We start from the raw sequence: 22764 nt of genomic DNA, 5'->3' as shown, positions 1-22764 counted from the left end.
ATCTACTCACCACTCGTGGGAATTCCTCTCCAGCTTCCCTTTGGACCTCTGCATGCAGCCTCTTCCTGGAATGACTTTCAACACCTCCTTGGCGCCTGATGTCCACTGTGTTAGACAGGGTTCTCTAGAGAGACAAAACCAGATTGCTAAAAATATATATATATATATATATATATATATATATATACAGATCGATAGATCTATATCTATATATCTATATCTCTATATAGATATATACAGATCGATAGATCTATAACACAAGAAATCAACAGTTAAATTATAAAGCAGTACAAATGGCTCAGTGCAACTCACTCCCGTGAGACAGTTGTGAGACACTGGCAATCCTTCGAGCCTTGAGGGTCGCCAGGTAGTCCTCTGTAGAGCAATTCAGGCTATCTGGGCACAGGCAGCAAACAGCAAGGCAGGTCACCAACAGTCAGCCAGATGACAGGGTCTGACAGTCCCCAACTCAAGAGATGTAAATTCCAATGGTGTGGCAAAGCAGGTCTTGAAGGAACCTCAAATTACAGTGACACAGTCCACGGGTTAGGTGTCCCACAGGTAGTGTAGCTTGCAGATGGAGGCACAGAACAAGCAAGGCAGCTGCACACTGGTCTGATGATCAAAGAGCAAGAGACAAGAAAAGTGAGGCTCACCGAGCCATTGCTCTCTCTGCCCTTCAATTAATCCCACATGTGTTTATCGGTCAGGTTGGCACAATAACTACCTCATCCACCTTAGGGTGGCTTTTTAGATTCAGACTGAGACTGATGACCAGCATCTGATACCACCCAGGCCAAGCATCCCTTGAATCCCCACTTCTCAACCTCATTGAACTGGGGTGACATCAGAAGACAGGCATGGCATCTTCTCCATCACTTTCACCCCGTGCTCCCCACATGGACAGCCAAGCCGAGTTCTAAGAGGAGCATCCAGGCAGGATATTTATGTGTGGCTGGAAGAGTCGTAGTAGGTGGTGCTTACTGAAAATGGCCTTCTCCATGGGTGCAGAGTACCAGCTAGTGAATGCCAGGGTCCCAGTCAGTGATCAGCTTCTCTTTGCCCAAGCCCTGCCTGACCCTCTCTGTTTCCCACTCTACTGAGGTTGCTACCATTCCCGGCGGGGAGCAAGGAGGACTTTTAGATCCCCTGCCTCTTTGGATTTGAAGGTTCCTTTATAACCTTCCTCTCCCAGGTGTCTCAGTATCTGAGAGAAATGAAAAGTAGCTTACACAGAAAGCCTGGGGCCCCCGAGGTAATGAATTGTTTGTTTCTACAACTCTAAGTTGATTTCGGAAGTCTTCAGATATTAGTGGGGTGGGGTAGACAACTTGAATTTTAGAACTAGTTATTAAACTACACCCCTTATAGAGGAATGAATCTTTCATCGTGGCTGTTTTGTTCTGAAACTGTGGTTGTAATCGAGTGGCTGGGGGGAAATGTGACTTCTGGGAAGCAAGATTTTCCCTCAAGCCCCCAGTCCCCAGTCACAGCTGCCTGGGGTTTGTGATTAAAGAAGATAAAGCCAATCACTTTGTTTTTTAAAATCTTAGGGAACTTTATTATTAGCCACATGCCCAGTAATAAGAAGCCCTGGTGGTGCGGGGTTAAGTGCTTAACTGCTTATCTAAAGGTTGGCAGTTTGAGCCCACCAGCCACTCCACGGGAGAAAGCGTTCTCTGACTCATAGGGCCACTCTGAATTGGAAGTGACTCAATGGCAGTGGGTTTGTGTCCATTGTGAGTTACCTTGACAGCTCAAGCCAGTCTCAGAGGAGTCTGTTTCTCCGAGTGGCTGTACATTATACATGGCTGACTCTTTCAAAAGGAGCCCACGGCGGGCGCAGGGAACACACTCAGCTTTCTTTTGCATTTGTAATTCCAGTCTTTGTAAATTTTCATTATAATATTTTACCTTGTCTTCTTGAGCTGCCCTCTGAAATGTTTCACTCAGCTCCTTGACCTCGTCCTTTCTTCCATCTGCTTTTAGCTACTCGATCAACAGAAAGCTTCAGTCTCTTCTGACATCCACGTTCATGTCTCTCCTTCCTGTCTTTTTCATGACCGCTTGCTTTCTTGATGAGTGATGTTTTTAACGACCTTCCTCAGCTCATCAGGTCTTCTGTCATTAGTGTTCGATGTGTCCATTCTGTCCAGTGTTCTCCACATTCAGGTGGGATATAACTCAAGGTTGCATTTGGCTCTCATGGACTTGTTTTGAGCAATCGGTGGTCTGTTCCACAGTCAGCCCCTGGACTGGTTATCGCTGGTGATATTGAGCTTCTCCAGCACTCTTCTTGCCAGTAGGGTCCATTTGGTTTCTGTGTATTCCATCTAGAGAAGTCCATGTGTACAGTTTGTATTGTTGAAAAAGGGCACTTGCTACCAACAAGACCTTGCTCGTGCAGAGTCCGACCATGGGCTCTCCAGCTTCATTTCAATCATGAAGACCGTATTTTTCAGTTCCTTCCTTTTTGTTCCAACTTCTGCCTTCCATGCTCCAAAAACGATCACGGCATCTTGATTGCATCTTTGATCAATTTCCAACTGAAGACGTTAGTAGAGTTCTTGTAGACATTGGTAGAAATCACCATCCGTCTGTCAGTTCGTCATCGTGTGGTGGCTTGGGTGTCGCTGGGATGCTGAAGCCATGTCACTGGTGTTTCATATGCCAGCAGGGTCGCCCACGGTGAACAAAAAGTTAGTGTTTTGTTTGTTTTTGTTTTAAGAGAAACTGGAAATCTGACCTGTGTAGAATCCTGTCCATTTTTACATGGTAGCTTACATGAAAAATAAGCAGGAAACATTGTATAGTCAAAACCAAGAAACACTGCATAGCCAAACACAATGCGCCTCCCAGCTGTGACATCCAGCTCTGCACGTTATCACAGGTGGCTGGAGCCTGAAGTAAAGACATACGAGGTGTTTTCTGATACGGGACAAAGAAGATGGTGCAGGCCCACTAGGTCTACAGTACCCACTGACATCGGAGGAGCATGCCTCAAGGGGGCCCACAGGATTCAGTTCATTTCCCATTGTGTAACATTTCAATCTCTCCAACAGAAGCAGCCTAGTGCTTTACTCCAGGTGGGAGCCCCACAGGTGTTGATAGATGAGTGACTCCTAAGTCTATCTGTCTAACAGTTTTTGAGAGCCGAGAAAGAAGGAGCCTTTTCCCATCTTGCTTTTCCTGGCTCTGCTGCCTGCCTCCCTCTACAAGGGTTTTAGTTTCTGTGTACACACAACTCTGACCTGTAGTGCCTTTGAGCGACTGTGATCCCACCAGCCTCTGAAGGCGCTAGTGCTCAGTGCTATCTGAACAACTTAGCCTCTCGGCCTCCACTGCGGGTTCCTAGGACAGAGGGTCTGATTGGTTTAGATGGGAGCAGACTGGTAAACCCACTTCCATCAGCTGTGCTTAGGAAAGAGGCGCTTTGGGAGAGAGGGCGCCCTGTTCAGCTCGGGACAAGCGTGTATGGAAGGTGTATTGATGCCGAAGCAGGACGTGGTTGTACTTGATTATTCACTATGGCTGTTTGTTCCTTAGTGTCTGAATTGAGCAGCTGGAATAGAGACTGGAAACGCTCCTGGCCCCTTACAGAAAAACATTTGATTCTCCGCCCCTAGGAGCTCAGTGGATTAGTTATTATTCCCCTGGTTTTCAACTTGCTGTCTGCTGAACAAGAATTCCTGTATTTGGGGTTTTGAATGTATGCATTGCAGATAGATGCTTCTGCATTTGAGGTCAGTTGAGTAATTTAAAAAAAATGATTTTATTGGGGCTCATGCAACTTATCACAGTCCATCCATCCATTGTGTCAAGCACATTTGTACATTTGTTGTCATCATCCTCAAAACATTTTCTTTCTACTTGAGCCCTTGATATCAGCTTCTCTTTTTTTCTCTTCCTTCTCCACCCTCCCTCCCTTATGAAACCTTGATAATTTATCATTTTTTTCATGTCTTATGATGTCCGACGTCTCCCTTCACCCCCTCCTGGTATGACTCCTCTCAACATTGGTCCGGAGGGTTTGAGTAATTCTTAACCCACCAATTTAGTTTGCCTTCCAAATGCGCCACCTTCTTCGGTCTTTATTTTGTTCCTTTTCTGTCTCTGAAAGGAGCCCTGGTGACACGGTGGGTTAAACTTTGTACCACGAGCCAAGATGCCAGTGGTTCAAATCTACCAGCTGCTCTACAGGAAAAAGAGGAGTCAGCCTGCTTCCATAGAAAGTTAAAACCGTTTGGGGAGCCATCTGGGGCAGCTCTATTCTGCCCTAGAGGATCGCTGTGGGTGGGAAGCCACACGGGGACAGTGGGTTTGTTTTTGGCTTGTTTTCCTGCTGATAGAGGTAATTTAAGTTGATTTTTTTTAATGGAAATCATACAACAGTCCAACCAAGCAATATAAAAAAATGACTGCATTTTCAGCCCTGTCGTCTCTTTCCCTCATGTACACGGAGTGAATCAACACTCAACTCAAAGCTCACCGCCATCAGTCAGTCTGACTCACAGACACCCTACAGGACAGGAGAGAACCGGCCCCAGGAGCTTCCGAGGCTGTAACTGTGTGGAAGTAGAGGGCCAGTCTTTCTCCCTGGGAGAGGCTGCGGCCCAGTGCATGGCCCCGCACCCCCAGGACTCCTGGGATTGACACTGGCTTCTAAGAATCACTAGGAAAGAAAAGACTAGCCAGTAAAACCCTGAGGGTCGCCGTGGGGCTAGCATAGGGCGGGGCTGCCTTTTGCTCAGTTTGTGTATGGGCCGCCATATTGTGACTGCAGAGGCAACTCAGTGGCAGCTCACAGCCACAACACGGTGTGTGAGTAACCTTGTCATAAATCTGGACGCATGCTGACTGTTTTGGCAACGCGTTCTTAAAAATTCAGCATATTGAACTTTCTCATGAAACATAGCTTTTTAGCACTTTTGCATAGTATTTTCACAAGTGTGCTATGTGATCACATTGTGTATGGGGGAAAAGGCAGGTCCTCGAGGAGGTGGCTGGACACGGTGACGGCCGCAGTGGGCTCAAGCTCAGGAACAACTGTGGGATGGCGCAGGGCCAGGCATGTTTCCTGCTGTTGGACAGAGAGCCACTGTGTGTGGGGACTGACGTGACGCCACCTCACAACCACAGCCCTGCCATGTAGTTCCGTTCTTGTTGTTGGCCGTGTTTGTGGTTTCCTCTCATGCCCTGGTGAGAAAGGCCAAGTTCCTCTTTGAGGATCTCCTTGAATTGTGGCTGCACATTGTTAGCATGTTCGGTACATGTTGCCTAGTCTACCTTCAGTCACCTGGAGCCAGTTCTCTCTCTCTCTCTCTCTCTCACACACACACACACCCCTAGGGTATCGAAGCACCTCGATGTTAATAATCTCTTAGACAAGTGCTGCATCGTTATTCAAAAGGTTCTGACAATGTGATTACACAACTCATTTTAAAGCTATTTAATTATGGGAGGGGGGAAAGAAAGAAAATGCTCTAAAATTGATTGTGGTCTTGATTATACAATTCTTCTTGATGTGAATGAACGATTGCATTGTATGATGTGTGGATTATTTGCCAATCAAAATGTTAAAAAAAAAAAAAAGAAAAAGGTCTGACGGGCTGAATACAGCTTCTGGTCTGACCTCAGCCTCAGCATCAAGGCATGTGTTCATCATGTGTGTTGTTTGTCTTCTCCCCACAGGCTCCTCCCCCAAAGCCTCCCCGTCGGCAAGGAGGCTGGGCAGATGATTCCATGAAGGCTTCCAAGTGAGTCTCAGCGGCGCACGGGGGTGGGATGGGGGCTTTGCACCGATGTTGGTGTTGTTTGATAACAACTTGGTTGAGATATAAATCATATACCGTATAGACTTTGCTCATATAAAATGCATATTCAGTGGCATTTAATATATTCAGAGTTCTATAACCCACATCACAATTGACTGTAGAGCATTTTAGAGAAAGGCCGTCGGCAGTGAAGGCTTTGAGAACAGCAGAAGGGTCCACGGAATAAATCACAATGGTTCCATCAGTGGGTGAGACCGCCATCTCTGAGGCCTCCCTCCTACCTCCCTCATGTTTCCTGCTCAGCCGATCTGCTTTGGGTGGTTTGGGACTATTTGGCTATTCATTGGGCTGCTAACTGCAAGGTCAGCAGTTCAAAGCCACCTTCTGTTCTGCAGGAGGAAGATGGGGCTTTCTCCTCTGGTAAAGAGTTAGTGTACCCTGCCCGACATTGTCTCTCTGAGTTGGACTTGACCTTTGTTTGCTTTGATTGTTGAAGAGACGAATCGCTCTAAATAATAAAATGTTATTTAAAATACATGAAAGGAAGAACAGACCAACTTGGATGTCTCCATAGCTAATGTGATGTAGTGTGCTCCAAAGTGCAAGGTCAGCAGTTCAAAGCCACCAGCTGTTCCCTGAGAGAATGATGTCATTCTTCCCAAGTTACAGCCTCAGAGGGGCAGGACTGCCCTATCCCATTGGAATCAACTTGATGGCAGGGAGTTAGAGTTTTGATTGAGAAAGTGAACAGAAGAAATGATGAAGTAAAATGAAAGCTGAACAGATTTCAAAATGCATCTCAAGAAGACAAGGTGTAAAGTATTCTAACTGAATGTGCATAGATTTCAAGCTAGAAAACCCAAAAGCAAAGAGCAGGATTGGCATTTCTCAGTTGGAAATAATTAAGGAGAACATTAAAGCCTCGAGTTACATTACTGAAAGATTTTACGGGCACAAAATTGCATAATGCAGGCAGCTTCAAAAGAAGATGGAAAGAAGTCAGAGTCACTGTATCAAAAAGCAAAAAGGACATTCATAGAAGTTGTATCCCTCCTGGTGTAGTGGGCTACTCGTCGGCTAGCTAACCACAAGGTCAGCAGTTCAAACCTTCAGCTGCTCCTTGGGAGAAAGGTGAGGCTCTGGGTCCCATAAAGAGACACAGCTTCAGAAAGCCCGGGGCAGTTCCACGCTGGGCACAGGGTTGCTGTGAGTCAGCATGGACTTGATGGCAGGGAGGGAAAGGGTTAATTGCCGCCGCTGGAGGAAGAAGTGCAAGCTGCCAAGAAGGCCCGGGTGAAAACAAGGCCCTGGGCACGGATGGAACGCTAACTGAAATGCTTCATTAAACAGGTACAGCTCTGGATGTGCTGACTCACCCTTGTCCAGAAATCTAGAAGCCCACCAGCTACTCTGAGAGAAGGAGGTGGCAGTGGAGGGGGAACAAAAGAAATCTGGAAGACTGCTACATGCCCAACCAACTGCAAGAGATCCATATTCATGCCTGTTTCTAAGAGAGACAATCAAATGGAATGTAGACATTATGATATGATTAATATAAGATGTTTACAACATTTTACTGAAGATAATTTTAAACTTGCTCTAGTTGTATAAGAACAGGGAACTGCCAGAAGTTCAAAAATGAGACATGGAATGATTGATATTATCACTTATATCACATAGATCTTGGCTGAAAGTGAGATAACCAGAAATATGTCTACCTGTATGAAGGCATTCAGTTGTGTGTTTCCATATGTGAGAATTATTCCAGAACACTTAATTGTTCTCTTGGGGAACTTTTGCATAGACCAAGAGATAGCCATTCTAACTGAATAAGGGAATAGTGCTTCACTTGGAACTGGGAGAGATGTACAACAGTGTTGCATCCTCTCATCTAGTATGCAGGCTGAGCAAGTGGTCTGAGAAACTGTGCTGAAGAAGAATGTAGTCTTGCACGTTGGGAGGAAGACTCCCTCACAGCCTGGGACGTAACCTGTGGATAGTCCAGGTGACATAACCTAGCTTGCCCCAAATGAAGGTGCCTCGAAGCCCTTCCTGAGGAAGGGGAAAGACTGAGTTGCATCTGTTGTGGTTAGGTGTGGTGGATTCAGTTCCGACCCACAGTGTCCCTGTGCACAGCAGAACGGAGCACTGCCCGGTCCTGTGCCATCCTCACAGCTGTTCTGTGTGGAGCCAACCACTGTGTCGTTCCATCCTACCAAGCGCCGTCCTGTCGTGGCTGCCCTCTACTCCACCGTCATGTCCCTCTCCACAGACCGTCTCTCCTCCACATGTCCAGAGTACATGAGACAGGAGGTCTCACCGTCCTTGCCTCTAAGGCGTATTCCAGCTGTCCTTTTTCCATGACAGATTTGATTGTGCTCGGTAGTTTATGGCATCTTCCATTTTCTCTGCCAGCACTGTAATTCAGACTGTACCCGAGGATAAAAACAAAAATCCTCCTCTCTGCACCGATCAATGTGATACATGGTGAAGAAATCGAAATTAATAATAATGTTATTCTACTTGGGCAATGTTTTATGCCCATGTAAGTAGCAATCAGGAACTCAAAGGACAGATAGCACGGAGTAAATCTGCTTCAAAAGACTTCTTTAAAATCTGAAAAGTCACTTTGATGACCGAAGTGTGCTCCCTAACTCAAGTCATGTTTTCGGTCACCTTACGTGCATGGGAAAGGTGGACAATGAAAAAGGCAGACTGAAAAGGAATGGACACGTTTGAATGATCTTGTTGGCGGAGTGTCTGGAATATGCTATGAGTAGAATATGGAGTCGACTGTGAACCAATTTGCCGTCGTGGTGGACGTAAGCCAGGGAGATGCTCATTAGAAGAGAGATTGGTGAGACTTTGCCTACATTGGACACGCCTCAGGAAAGTCACAGCTAGAAAAGTACACCATGTTTGCTAAAGTGGAGATCAAGGAGAAGGAGGAAAGTCCTCAATGACATGGTTGGCACCAGGGCGCAGCAAGGATGGCACCGGGCCAGGCAACGTTCTCTGTTATCATAAAATTGTTGAGTCAGAGTGGACTTGGCGCAGTTCTGTCAGCAAGACAGATATTTCCTGACTATCTCACCACCCACCAGTCGATGCTGCCTCTTAGTGGCCGGATAGGACAGACGAGAACTGCCTCTGTTGGATTCGGAGCCTGTAAATCTTCATGGAAGTAGACAGCCTCGTCTTTTCCCTGGGAGCAGCTGGTGACTTTGAACTGCTGACTTTGCTGTGATCGCTCAATGCATAACCACTCGTCACCAGGGCTCCTGGAGTTTTCTGAAGGGAGTTTGAAGCCTCGCGTGTGATTTTTGCTTTCCTTGGGGACTGATGGGATCAGTAGACGCAGAGGTTGCTTGGGGTCATCTTGCCACCTTCAAAGGCTGTGTCTGGTGGCACAGAGGTGTGACCCCTCCATCTAGGAGATGGGCAGAGGAAGTGAACCCGGCCTTTAGAGTTTGGGTGAACAGTTTAAAGGAACATGACCCAACATGTTGAGTACGTGAGGTTTTCCTCTGTTTCTCAGAAAGCAGTACTCCTTTCGTCGAACGTTTCAACATACGCTCTTTTTGAACACCTCGGATAAAGTTCATGCTAGGACCACAAGGAGGGTGGCTTTGATGTGTTCGTAGCAAAGGCTAGTCATGTGTATCTGGGGGGAAATTGTCACTTTCCTTCATCAGTTTTTTCCCTCCTGTTTCCTTGGCCCCATGATCTTAATGATGTCCATGTTTATTAATAGCTTGGCTGTAGTTGCTTAAAGAGGCCTTAAAACTTGTTCTTATACTTGAAAGTGAAGTTACAGACCACGCCTCCTGGATTGCTCCCTAAGTTGTTTGGAGCGTGCGCTGGGAAGGCATACTTTACCGCATGATGTTTCCTGTGGCTTTTCTTCTTTGTGAGCCCCATCTCATTTCCAGGATGGCTGCTCCGGCTTGTGGTGCATTAGCAGCATGGTGCGAATGCTAATGGGATGTAAACCTTATATAAGTGATCCTTAAACCAGTTCAGTATGTTCTTTCCTACAGTTCTGCTTGTGAATGCACCAACTGAAATGTACATGGTTAAGTGAAGACTAGCTCACAAGTTAGCTGTCCCAATCGACCTGGCTCATAAACACAGGTGGGATTAATTGAAGGGCGGAGAGATAAATGGCTCGGTGAGCCTCGCCTTTTTTGTCTCTTGCTCTTTGATCATGGGACCAGTGTGCGGCTGCCTTGCTTGTTCTGCGCCTCAGTTTGCAAGCTACACTACCTGTGGGGCACCTAACCTGTGAACTGTGTCGCTGTAATTTGAGGTCCCTTTAAGATTTGCCTCGCCAGAGAATTGGAATGTACGTCTCTGGAACTGGGGACTGACGGTTGGTGACGTGGCTGATGGTTGGTGACCTGCCTTGCTGTTTGCTGCCTGTGCTGAGGTAGCCTAGCTTTCTCTACAGAGGATTACCTGGCGGCCCTCAAGACTTGAAGGACTGCCAGTGTCTCGCAACTATCTCATGGCAGTGAGTTGCACTGAGCCGTTTGTACTGCTTTATAATTTAACTGTTCATTTCTTATATTATATATCTATCTATCTGTATATAACTTAATAGTTCATTTCTTGTGTTATATATCTATCTTTATATCTATATCTATATAATTATCAGCAATCTGGATTTATCTCTCTAGAGAACCCTGTCTAATACAGAGGCCGAGGCGGGTGTGCTGCTTCTGAAAGCCCTTGAAGGTCCCCCGCAGCAGTTCTGTGCACGTGCAGGGCTTCCACGAGCCGGAATCACAATAAACAGCTAGATGATTAAAAGAACAGCTAGGCGTAAGAAATCGAGCAGGATGCTTGTGAAGTGGTCAGTGTCCTACAGGAAAATATCCAACAGCAGACATAACTGATGGCTGAAAAACTGTTCATATAATCAACCATAAAGTCTTAAAGGAATACTCAAAGCAGAAGAGATTCTACATACTGGGTGACTGACGTGTTCTAGTGGCCCTGTTGGGGAAATACTGGACTGCCAGTCGGCGGTTCAAAGGCAACAGCCACTGTGTGGGAGAAAAATGAGGCATCTGCCCCCAGAAAGATGAACAGCCTCAGAAACTCTCCTGGGGCTGAATCAACCTTTCAATTCTTGTAAAAGTTAAAAGAATTTTCCATTCATTCTTAACCTTGTCAGCCATCCTGTAGGCCAAAGCTATAATTCCTCACCAGTTTTTTTTGGGTAGTGATTTACTAGGGAGGGAGGAAAGCTACTCTCTGCTTGAGTGAAGTACAAGTTGGGCTGCTAGCCTAACTGCAAGGTCTGCAGTTTGAACCCCCCAGCTGTTGCGTGGGAGAAAGGTGAGGCAGGCTGTCTATTCTTTTTTTTTTTAATTGTAACAGGTATTTTATTGATTGCTTTAAGATGAGTACAGAGACATTATGAACAACTTGCACACAATTCTTTTTTAAAATCATTTTTGGAGGTTCGTACAATGCTCATTACAATCCATACATACAGCCATTGTGTCAAGCACATTTGCAAATTTGTTGCCATGTCTATTCTTATAAAGATTGACAGCCTCGGAAGGAAGCCCACAGGGACAGCTCCACTCTGGCCCATAAGGTTGCTAGGAGGCAGAACGGACCAATGGCAGTGGGTTTTGTTTGTTTCCGGGTGGAAAGAAGAGAAGGGATGCACTGACACTTCATTTATTTATTTATTCTTAAGTTGCCATCTTTATGCTTGTGGTTTTAAAAAAAAAGGAAATGAGTGTAAAGCAAATTCTCTGTGAGGATGAGAGCAAGCAGAAACTATCTGCTGTGTCTCCATTATTAAATGCTTGTTTAATACTTGTTTTCACCTATTATTTATTTATTTCTTCAACCATTTTATTGGGGCTCGTACAACTCTCATGACAAGCATCGATACTTTGAGATGTTGGTTCAGTGACCACTTTTTAGTTGATTGAACTTTCTGAACTTAGGGGAGTATCAGTAGTTCCACCGTCCTCTTGATTCTCCTTACTGGCCTGACCCTAAGACCAATGGCTTTCGGGTTTAAATGGGTTAAGTTGGTAAGAAGGAGCCCTGGTGGATCAGGGGTTAAGCACTCTGCTGCCAACCACAGAGCCACAGAAAGATGCGACAATTCTTACCTAAAGGATGTGCAGCCTTGGACACTCTCTGGGGCAGTTCTCGTCTGTCCTATGGGTTGGCATCAACCGAACTGCAATGGGAACCTTGGGCAGGTGTTAAAAATGAAAATTTCTAAGTTCTTCCTTCAGAACTTTGCATCAGTGGCCTAAGGTACATTTTAAAGAAGAATCACCGGGTGAATGACCCATGGGGCATGCCCTATAAAACACTGCTTTTAAACCATAACCCCGTATGTTGTTGTTGTTGTTGTTAATGCCATCGAGTTGGTTCTGACCCATAGCATCTTTTGTGCACACAGGACGGAACCCTAGCTGGTCCTGTGCCATCCTCACACTGGATCCTCTGTTTGAGCCCAATTCATTAGGCCTCAGGACCTGACACTGTTTCCATGCTACACGTAAGGTTTGCAGCGGGTACTTCCTCCTAAGCGGGCAGCTGATTCCTTCTCCGTTGTCCGTTCTTAGTCTGCGAGTTCTGCTCAAACCTGTTCCCTTTAGGTGATCCTGATGGCATTTGAAATACCAGCAACATAACTTCCATCATCTCAGCAACATACACACCACCTGGTACAGCAAGTTGGCAGACTAAGTGATGGAGCCCAGGATTGTGTTCGGATGTTTCTGGTTTTCACCTTGGAAGCCACCATAATCTGATGTCTTCTCTGTGGTTCTATTATCGTTTTGTATGGTTTTAAAGGTGTAGCATGCGCCTTTAGTTTGGCTGCGGTTTGTTAAGTGGACAGTTATATTATTCGAAGGAAACATTTGTATTTAAGATAAAAGGGTAGATATTTACAGACCATATATATTTAACAAGATACCATTCTTTGAATATCTCTGTTAGCCTAGAACTTGACTTGATTGGCCTTTTGATAATTCTCTTTTTGGACTATCTTTACATGAACTAATTTTTCAAATTAACTGGTTAAAATGTGTGTGATTTCTAAGTTGGTCATTTTTTTGTTTTGTTTTTTAAACATTTTATTAGGGATTCATACAACTCTTATCACAATCCATACATATACATACATCAATTGTATAAAGCCCATCTGTACATTCTTTGCCCTCATCATTTTCAAAGCATTTGCTCTCCACTTAAGCCCTTTGCATCAAGTCCTCTTTTTTCCCCTCCCTCCCCGCTCCCCCCTCCCTCATGAACCCTTGATAATTTATAAATTATTATTTTGTCAAATCTTGCCCTGTCCGGCGTCTCCCTTCACACCATTTTCTGCTGTCCCTCCCCCAGGGAGAAGGTCACGTGTAGATCCTTGTAATCGGTTCCATCTTTCCAACCCACTCATCCTCTACCTTCCCAGTATCGCCCCTCACACCCCTGGTCCTGAAGGTATCATCCACCCTGGATTCCCTGTGCCTCCAGCTCCTATCTGCACCAGTGTACGTCCTCTGCTCTATCCAGACTTGCAAGGTAGAATTCGGATCATGATAGTTGGGGGAGAGAGGAAGCATTTAGGAACTGGAGGAAAGCTGTATTCTTCATCTGTGCTACATCATACCCTGACTGACTCATCTCCTCCCCTAGGCCCCTCTGCGAGGGGATCTCCAAGCTGCTCATTTTGATTAAGGAAAATATACAATTGGTTTATTATGGAGTTCATGTACACCCACTCCTCCCCTAGTAGCACACTTAAGCTCCAAAGACCAGATCATTATGGGAAATTGACATGACACAAAAATGGGGACTACCACATCATATCACAAATTCCTGGGTAACTCCATCATTACATAACTGCCATATGATGTCACAGCATCACTGCTAAATTAACATTATTACACAGCTGCCACAACACTGTGTCACGGCCCAGCCAAGCAGATCTATCATACCCAGTGTTATTCTCATCTCACATCCTCTTATCTGTTATGACCAGAGGTACATTATTAATGGGCAAAGTACTTGGATAGTAGTTTTTAAATATTGTTATAAAAGCAAAATGTTGGATGATGCGATAGTCAATTGCACTGGTGTGGTGATTAGATTTGTCTGGCTCTCGTGTGTGTGTGTGTGTGTGTGTGTGTGTGTGTGTGTGAGAGAGAGAGAGAGAGAGAGAGAGAGAGAGAGAGAGAGAGAGAGAGAGAGATCTTTGATATTCTTATTTCTTCTATTTGCTTTAGCTACTCCTAGCTACTCCGCACTTTGGAGCAAGTTTCAGGGTCTCTTCTGACATCCATTTTGGTCGTTTCCTTCTTGTCTGTGTTGTTCGTGCTGTGCTGGAAGGTGAGCCCCCGAGGTTGGAAGACATTCAAACTATGGCTCAGGAAGAGCTTCCGACTCAAAGTAGCCCCACCTTCATGATACAGTTGAAGCCAGCCTCCAGAATGCCCCTTAATAATGGAAACGTGGAATGTAAGACGTATGAGTGATGGGAAACTGGAAGCCGTCAAACATTAAATGGGATGTGTGGGGAGTGATATCCTGGCATCCGTGAGCTGGCATGGACAGGTACTGGCCGGTTGGTCTACTGTGCTGGGAACAACAAGCCGGAGAAGAATGGCGGCGTTGTCTTAGTTATGGGAAGGAGCATTTCACAGTGCTTGCTGCAGCACACCACCGTCAGTGACAGGTTACTGTCTGGACGTCTACGAGGAAAACCAGTCAGTACAACTGCGAATCAAATTTATGTACCAGCCACAAATGCCAAAGCTGAAGAAATTGAAGAGTTTTACATAAAACTTCAGTCCAAAATGAATCTAACATGAATGAAAGATGCATTGATCGTCACTGGTGATTAGAATGCACAAGTTGGAAGCACAGAAGAAGGACCAGTTACTGGAAAATTCAGCCTTGGTGATAGAAACGATGCCGGAGGCGCTTGCTAGAGTTCTCTAAGGGCAATGACTTATTCATTGCAAATACATTTTTCCAACAACACAAGCGCTGACTCACATGTGGACCTCCCCAGATGGCCTCACGGGGAACAGGTAGACCAAGTCTGTGGAAAGACACGGTGGCCATGCCTCCTAACATCCATCAAGACAGTCAGCGGCCAACTGCGGGAAGGACTACCAATTGCTCGTGTACAAGTTCAAGGTGAATCCGAAGAAAATCAGAGCCTGACGACATCCCACCTACATTTAGAGGCCATCTCACGAGTAGATTTGGCTCACTTGAGTACTTATGACTAAGGAAGACATCATGCACGAAGGAAGCCAGAGGCCATCGAAAAGAGCACAAAAAGAACTTTACTTTTGGAGGAATGGGCGATCGAGCTTTTAAAATAGCCGTATTTGGGCATTTAGTACTGACCACGAATGAAAGGGGCAGGAGTACACAAGACCTGGGAGACTGAGCTTCAGGAATAGATAAGGGTAATGGTTGAAGATCATGATGACAATTCCTTTTAACTCTGCGAAGACTGCTGACATGACAAGAGTTTTATATTTACCCGATAAAAAATGAAGACAGCGTTTAGCTTGACCTATTAGCTTTTGTACTTCAGGAGTTCTAAGAAAGTCACCGAGTTGTTCCTTTGTGTGCTGGACCTGCTGATGAGAATTGTATCAGATGGCTGCGGGTGTTACTGGCCTACCCCACATGACTGTTTTGTTTTACTAGGAAAAAGCTTCCTCCAGAACTATTGAAATAAGATCCATTAGCAGGATGCTACAGGGGCCAGAGGTCCAGCGTGTGCATCTCTGCTTTGTAAATCTGTGAAGGTGAGTTTTGTCTTCTGCTTCCAGCTCTTGAGGACTTCTCTGTGTTCCCCCAAACCGGGAGTTCTCAACCTGTGGGGCACGACCCCTTTGGGGGTCAAACGACCCTTTCACAGGGGTTGCCTAAGACCATCAGAAAACACATATTTCCGATGGTCTTAGGAACTGAGACACGGCTCCTCTATCCATCTCCAGGCGGGTCCTCCCACATGCAGATATGCCCACATCCTGAGTACCTGGCATGAGAACTGTTACCCAGGCTACGCCATGCTTCAAGACAAAGTTTCATTGATTTGTAATTAGAAATAAATATTTCACAATATATAATTACAAATTGTTTTAGTGATTAATCACTATCCTTTAATTATGTTCAATTTGTAACAATAAAAATATATCCTGCATATCAGATATTTACATGATGATTCATCACAGTAGCAAAATGATAGTGATGAAGTAGCAACGAAAATAATTTATGGTTGGGGATCACCACCACATGAGGAACTGTATTCAAGGGTCGCAGTATGAGGAAGGTTAAGAACCACTGCCCTAAACACATGGAAAGATTGTCATCAATCAATAATCGTGTTCCAATGGAACATGCATCTCTTGCCATGCTGGAAGAGGAGCATGCTTTACTGAATTTAAAGTACTTAAGAAGAATTAATCGTTGTGAAGTTTTGGGTGAGCAGGGAATTTGGAGCAAGAAGAACCAAGCAGAGCCTGGGTCACAGATGGCTGACCTGCCAGCTGACTCTGCCAGGATTATTTCATTTGGCCTTTAAAAAGAATTAGAATTAATCCTAACATTTTAAAATTTAGGAGGCACATAAAAGCCTGATCATCGTCTTTTAAGATCTGAACTTTGGCTAGCATTGGGTCTGTGTTTTTACATAAATGACTATCTTTATATAAATAAAGTATTATGTAATTGTACCTTTAATGAAACATACATTCTTTTATTTCCCCCAGTCTGTCAGGCTTAGTGTTTTTCCTGCAGCTCTCTTCCCTCCCTGCCTGGTTTCAATACATGCTTTTGAGTTTATTACCCACAAACTAGGAAGATAATGTAATCAATGAAGCCATGGAAAAGCTTAGCTCTCTCTCTTTACGGCAATATCTAGCCATGGCCGTCAGGTGTAGGCTCCCCTTTAGGGGCTTGTGGAAGCCTCTGTACATAGCTTGGTGACTGACACACAGTGATAATAAAGTCAAAGCCAAACTCATGCCATTGAGTCAATTCCAACTCATAGTGACCCGATAGTACAGGGTAGAACTGACCTTGTGAGTTTCTGCGACTGTAGCTCTTTACAGAGATAGAAATCCCTGTCTTTCTCCTGTGGAGTAGCTGGTGGTTTTGAACTGCCAACCTTGCCGTGAGCAGCCTATTGCATAACCACTGTGCTACCAGGACTTAACAATGGAAATGGGGGGGGGAGAGAAAAAAAACAACTAACTAAAACACTCCCTGCCACTGAGTTGATTCTGACTCGGATCGCCCTCTAGCACAGTAGGTTTGGCCCTGTGGGTTTCCGAGGCGGTGACTTTTCACAGGAGTCCATGCGGAGGTGCCTCAGAAGAAAAGCCTGGTGACCGGTTAATGAAAAGCCCGTGGCCCACAGAGGCCCTATCCATGGCAGCCAACAGTAACAACATGCCACCCAGCCCCCAGCCTCCCTGGCCCCTGGCGACATCGCCTCAGACCGCTCAAGACCCTGGAGAGAAGACACTGCCACTGCGGACAGTGCGGCTGCTGACAGGTGCAAGCAGGGCTCAAGGAACCCAAACGCCTGCGACAGAAGACTCAACTCCAACCCGTGCCCACCCTGTGCGCGTCAGAGAACTGCGCACCTATGGCTTCCAAGGGGCTGAGTTTTCGGAAGATCTCCAGATCTCGCTACCAATGCACCCCTGGGTGGACTTGAACTTCTAACCTCTTGGTTAGCAGCGGAGTGTGGTAACCGCCTGCACCACCTCCGGACTCAGCAAGTGCAAGCCGGGCCAATGCCCATGGCTCTAGGCTGCATGGTAGTTCTTGTGCTTTGCTACTTGAAGCAGGGCCCCAGCCGAGTAGCCCTGCAGAGCTGGGACCTCAGCATGTGCTCTGTGGAAGCCCACTTGGGACCTCCTCTAGGGACTCTGCTAGTGGGCGGGACCCCAAGGTGATCTGCTTGTGTATTACCATTTGAGAAGCACCAGGCAGGGGGATTTTCACTCCACTCAGTCCCTCAGCTCTGAAAAATCCACTCCAAGGACACGCATCACATGCCTCAGAGATGTTCCAGGCTCCACTTCAGTCCACCACAATTAAAAAACAAACAAACCCAAACAAAGCTTTCTTTTTAGTTTTCCAGCTAGTGTAAAAATCCCACATTGTAGTTCTGCGTTGGGCTGCTAAACACAAGGTCAGCAGTTTGAATCCATTGGCTTCTCTGAGGGAGAAAGATGAGACTTTCTATCCCTGTAAAGAGTTACAGTCTTGGAAACCCACTGGCAGTGCTACCTGTAAAAGAGGCTGCTAATCACAAGGTTGGTGGTTCAAACCTACTAGTTACACCAAGGGAGAAAGAGGAGGCTCTGCTCCCCTAAAGCCTCACAGCCTTAGAAACTCTACAGAGGGCCACTGTAAGGCCAATTCGACTCCTTGACAATGCATTTGTTATTTTGGGGTTTTTGTTTTGTTTGTTTGGTTAAGTGTGCAATGGCTTCATGAAAATTTCCAAATACTATGGCAGTTACCAAAATGTGACCGACCAGAAACGGCACTGATAACTTCCTCGATGTAGGGTTGCTGCAAACCTTCAATGTGCCGACGAGGCGTGGCTGCGAAGTTCAGCGGAGGCAAACGGCTTGCCTGTGTACTGGTCCTAGAGCACAGCAGGCAGGCCCCTTTCCTGAACCTGAGCCCTTGCAGCTCTGCCCAGCAGAGCCAACATCCCAAGGTACGCCATTGCCAGGCCTCGCCGCTTCAGACCAAGGGAGGTGGCCGACAGCCCACGGTTTGCTCTCTTGGACCCCTGAGGGGAAGACTGGGTGAAGTCCTAGGGCCATGTTGTTGTTGTTGTTGTTGTTACCTGCCTTGGAGCCAGCTCTCAACTACTGAACAAACAAACAAACAAACTCGTGGCCATCGAGTCGATGCTGACTCATAGTGACTCTATAGGACAGGGCAGAACTGCCCCCTGGGAGTTTCCGAGATTGTACCACTTGACAAGAATAGAAAGTCCCGTCTTTCCCTTTCGGAGCTGCTGGTGGTTTCCAACTGCTGAGCATACGGATTATAGTCCAGCAGATAACCACTGCACCACCAGGCCTCCTCCCACCAATGACAGCCCTCCCCCAAAAAAGACCAGCACTTAGGACACCCTTGCTAGACGTCGGATGCTGTTACCATGAAGAAGAGTCCGGGTCTCCTCCCCGTTCCGTATTTCTAGAGGGGCGCTGCGTCTGCGCTCTCACGCCCTTCTGGAGGAGTGGGACGTGGCACTTGCCAGAACTGTGGGGAGTTTACAGCGGCCTAGATGTTTCCACCTGAAGAATCCGCTTGGGAGAACTCATTCCAGGTAAAGAAAAGCAGATGTGTTTTCGACTCTCATTAAACCTTAAAATCATACGTTACATCAAAACCTCAAGTCTAGGAAGGTCCTGTTTCCAAAGCTGCAGGATCAGCCGTGTTCAAAGCCAGCGATGGTGAGAGTTTGGCTGGACTAAGGAGGGAGAGCCGCGGGGGTTCTGTAGCAGGGAGGGGAGCAGGAGCGATGACTTCGTCTTGAACAGGACAGTGGTGCTCAGACGTCTTTCTCCCACACGCACGGGCGACTTTCTCCTGCTCCCTGGAGGCTGGGCTTTGCACACGGTGGAAGGTGGTTCTCAGACGTCTTCCTCCCACACACATACGCGACATTCTCCAGCTCCCTGGAGGCCGGGCTTTGCACACGGAGGAAGGTGGTTCTCAGACGTCTTCTTCCCACACGCACGCGGGACATTCTCCTGCTCCCTGGAGGCCGGCCTTTGCACACGGAGGAAGGTGGTTCTCAGACATCTTTCTCCCACATGCGCGCGGGACATTCTCCAGCTCCCTGGAGGTCGGCTTTGCACACGGAGGAAAGGCAGCAGCCCAGTTTCCTTTCCTGCAGTGGTGCCCCGGGAAGCAGAGAGCTTCCAACCCAGACTTACCTGCGTTTGAACCTGTGTTTCCAGACAACCACCCTTTCAGGTCACGTAGCCTGGGGGAAGCTAGTTACACAGAATGATAGCATAAAGCAGAGTGGTCTGAGGTTTGAGCCGAGGAGGGGGTGTTCGGCAGTGCTGCATCCTCGCCAGTTGCTGCTGCTGTGTTCATACTTGCCGGCAGTCTGTGCAGGGCCCTCTTAATGTCCTGCTGCTGCAATGTAACGTGCTCTCAGGACCCCGTGTTCCCGATCACCGTAAGGTGGCTTGTCACCTTCTAGTACTTTTGTTGTGCCTCTGATGGAGTGGTGGTTACACATTGGACTGTCATCCCCAAGGTCAGCAGTTCGAAACCACCAAGTGCTCCTCGGGAGAAAGGGCTTTCTATTCTCATTAATAGTTATAGTCTTGGAATGTAGATTTAATAATAGTGTACAGTCCATATTGCAATTCCCCCAATTGTCCCCAAAGTTGGTTTTTTGTTTTTGTTTTATAGCTTCAGGATCCAACCAGAATTTCCACATGGACAATTCTATTGCTTCCACTGCCCCCCACCCCACATTCTATTGCCCCCCTAAGACATTGCCCGTTTTGGGGAATGTAGGTCAGATGTCATGTAGAATGTCTCACGGTGTGGAATTCTCTTGATTGGTTCTTCATGGTAAACGTTTTAGCAGGAGCAGGTGTTTGGGCAAGATAGCACATCACACGAGGACGGGCACGTTGTTGTTAGGTGCCATCTAGAGCAACCCCTGAACAACGGAGAGAAACACTGCCTGGCCCTGTGCCATCCTCACAATTGTCATGTGCCCGTCGTAGGCGACCCATCAGCTCCTTCCTTTACTGACATTATTAACCTTGATCAACTTGGCTTAGAGAAGCTGTCAGGTCGTGACCCCTTTGAGGGTCGAACAACCCTTTCACAGGGTCACCCAATTCCTAACAGTAACTAAATTACAGTGATGAGGTAGCAACGAGCATACTGTCACGGTTGGGGTTGTGGCATGAAGAAGGTTGAGAACCACTGGCTTAGAGGATCCCCTCCGGACTCTGCATTATAAGGATTCTGTTTGGCCTTCTAGAGTGAGCCATTGATGGGTTGGGACACCACTGTGGGTTTCAGTGAGTATCCCGCTTGCCCACATTGCCTATGTGGGTTTTAACATCTCTTGATGATCTTGGTATGAATCAGTTGTCATACCGAGTTTGCAAAATACTGATTTCCTCATCCCATCACACCTCTTACATGAACTTACCTGGTACCTTTCTGGACAGAGGCGTTTCCCCCACTTCCTCTTTCATTCTCATAAATTCTCAGGAGGAGGGACATTTGGGTTCACTGTGTTACTAAGAGACTGACATAGTTGTGTTGCTAGGTTATACTTTTTTTCTCTCAGGTTTTCCACCACGAGTTTGTTTCTCATTGTTCACGTTGACCCACTGGTGGTCAGTGGACACTCCTGCAAGCAGACCATTAGGCCTTTGATCGTCCTTCATCATGTCCGAGTCTTTGTTGGTGTCTGGCCCAGTACAACGTTCCCATGTCACTTCGCACTTCCATACCCCAGCTCATTCTCAGAGCCCTGGAGCCTTCAAGTGGATAATAGTTTTAGAATCCAACATGCTGGTCCACCCTGTTTATTGCCATTTGGGATATAACTTCTCCTAGTGTGCAGTGGGTTAACTGCTGGGCCGTTACCCAAAGGTCAGTCGTCTGAACCCACAGCCACTCCACAGGAGAAAGATTGGGCAGTCTGAACCCATAAGGATGGCCAGCCTTGGAAGTCTCCCGGGCACTTCGGTCTGCCCTGTGGGATCACTGTTAGTCAGAGCCAACTTGATGGCAGCAAGTTTGCGAGTTTTGAGGGCTAGTCTTCCAGGAGGGGATCAAACTGAAGCCCCGTTCCCTGCCGACACCCCCAGGCGTTGGGACCTTTATATGTGAAATAAGTTCCACAGAGGTTTGTCCAGTTTGTCACTTACCTTTTGACTTTGCTTTATGATGATTTATGTTTTCAGGGGGCCTGGAAAGGTAAAAGAAAAGCATCATTGATTGTATGGACAAATGTATCGATCTGTTCTTACTCGCTTCTAAAGTTTGAGTTGAGGGTTACATTTTCCACACATATCACAATGATGATTGTGTTCACTGATTGTGTTTTCTGGTCTTTGTACCGTCTTTTCTGTGTGCATGTGTGCTTGTTTCTCATGAGTAGTATGAGGTATGAATCTAGTCTTCTTTATCTAATTGTGTCCAGTCACTTAAGAGTTTAATCTGTACAAGTAAACGATTCATGTATTGTAGTCTGAAGTCGACCTATACTTGTGTAGTTTTCTTTTCTCAACCATGTTTTAGATTCTATATCATTGGCTAAATTAATAACACTGTCAGTGGAAATACCTTATGTCTAAGAGCTAAGTTTTATAATGTTCTCTACCATAAAGTGATAGTGATATCGCTAAAATGAACCGGAGACATTTATAAACCATAGATATATGAATGGATTTTGGGTTCACATTTAATTCTGTCCCCAGGCTAAGAGTAATTAGTTCTTATCACATGGCCTGACATCATACTTAACCTCATGATGAGCTCACTGAAGATAAGGGTGCTATAGCTAAGTGTGGTGAAGAAACCAGATGGAACCCAGCTATCAGAAAGAATAACGTCTTAGACACGACTGCTGAAGACAAATGGGTGCATAAGCAAAAGTGGTGAAGAAAGCTGATGGTGCCCAGCTATCAAAAGATATAGCATCTGGGGAAACAAAAAAGCCCACATGGAAGAAGCACACCAGCCTGTGTGACCATGAGGTGTTGATGGGATCAGCTATCAGGCATCAAAGAACAAAAATTCATATCATTGTGAATGAGGGTGAGTGTGGAGTTGGGATCCAAAGCCCATCTGTAGACAACTGGACATCTCCTTACAGAAGGGTCACCAGGAAGAGATGAGTCAGAGTGCAGTGTAGTACCAATGAAACATACATCTTTCCTCTAGTTCTTTAAGGCTT

General features: G+C 46.2%; 1 protein-coding gene across 1 annotated transcript in view; it reads left to right on the top strand.

Moving 5' to 3' along the window:
* The window catches only part of IFT43 (intraflagellar transport 43), a 106166-nt gene that overhangs the window by 32076 nt on the left and 51326 nt on the right, over positions 1-22764 (top strand). The window contains exon 3 of the mRNA XM_075530776.1: positions 5692-5756. Within this exon, the coding sequence (XP_075386891.1) occupies positions 5692-5756 (65 nt within the window). The remainder of the gene's footprint in view (positions 1-5691; positions 5757-22764) is intronic.

Source organism: Tenrec ecaudatus, chromosome 14, assembly GCF_050624435.1.
Source record: "Tenrec ecaudatus isolate mTenEca1 chromosome 14, mTenEca1.hap1, whole genome shotgun sequence".
In the NCBI taxonomy this organism is placed as follows: Eukaryota; Metazoa; Chordata; class Mammalia; order Afrosoricida; family Tenrecidae; genus Tenrec; species Tenrec ecaudatus.
Note: the sequence above shows the minus strand (reverse complement) of the source record. Positions and strands in the feature narration are given on the sequence as shown.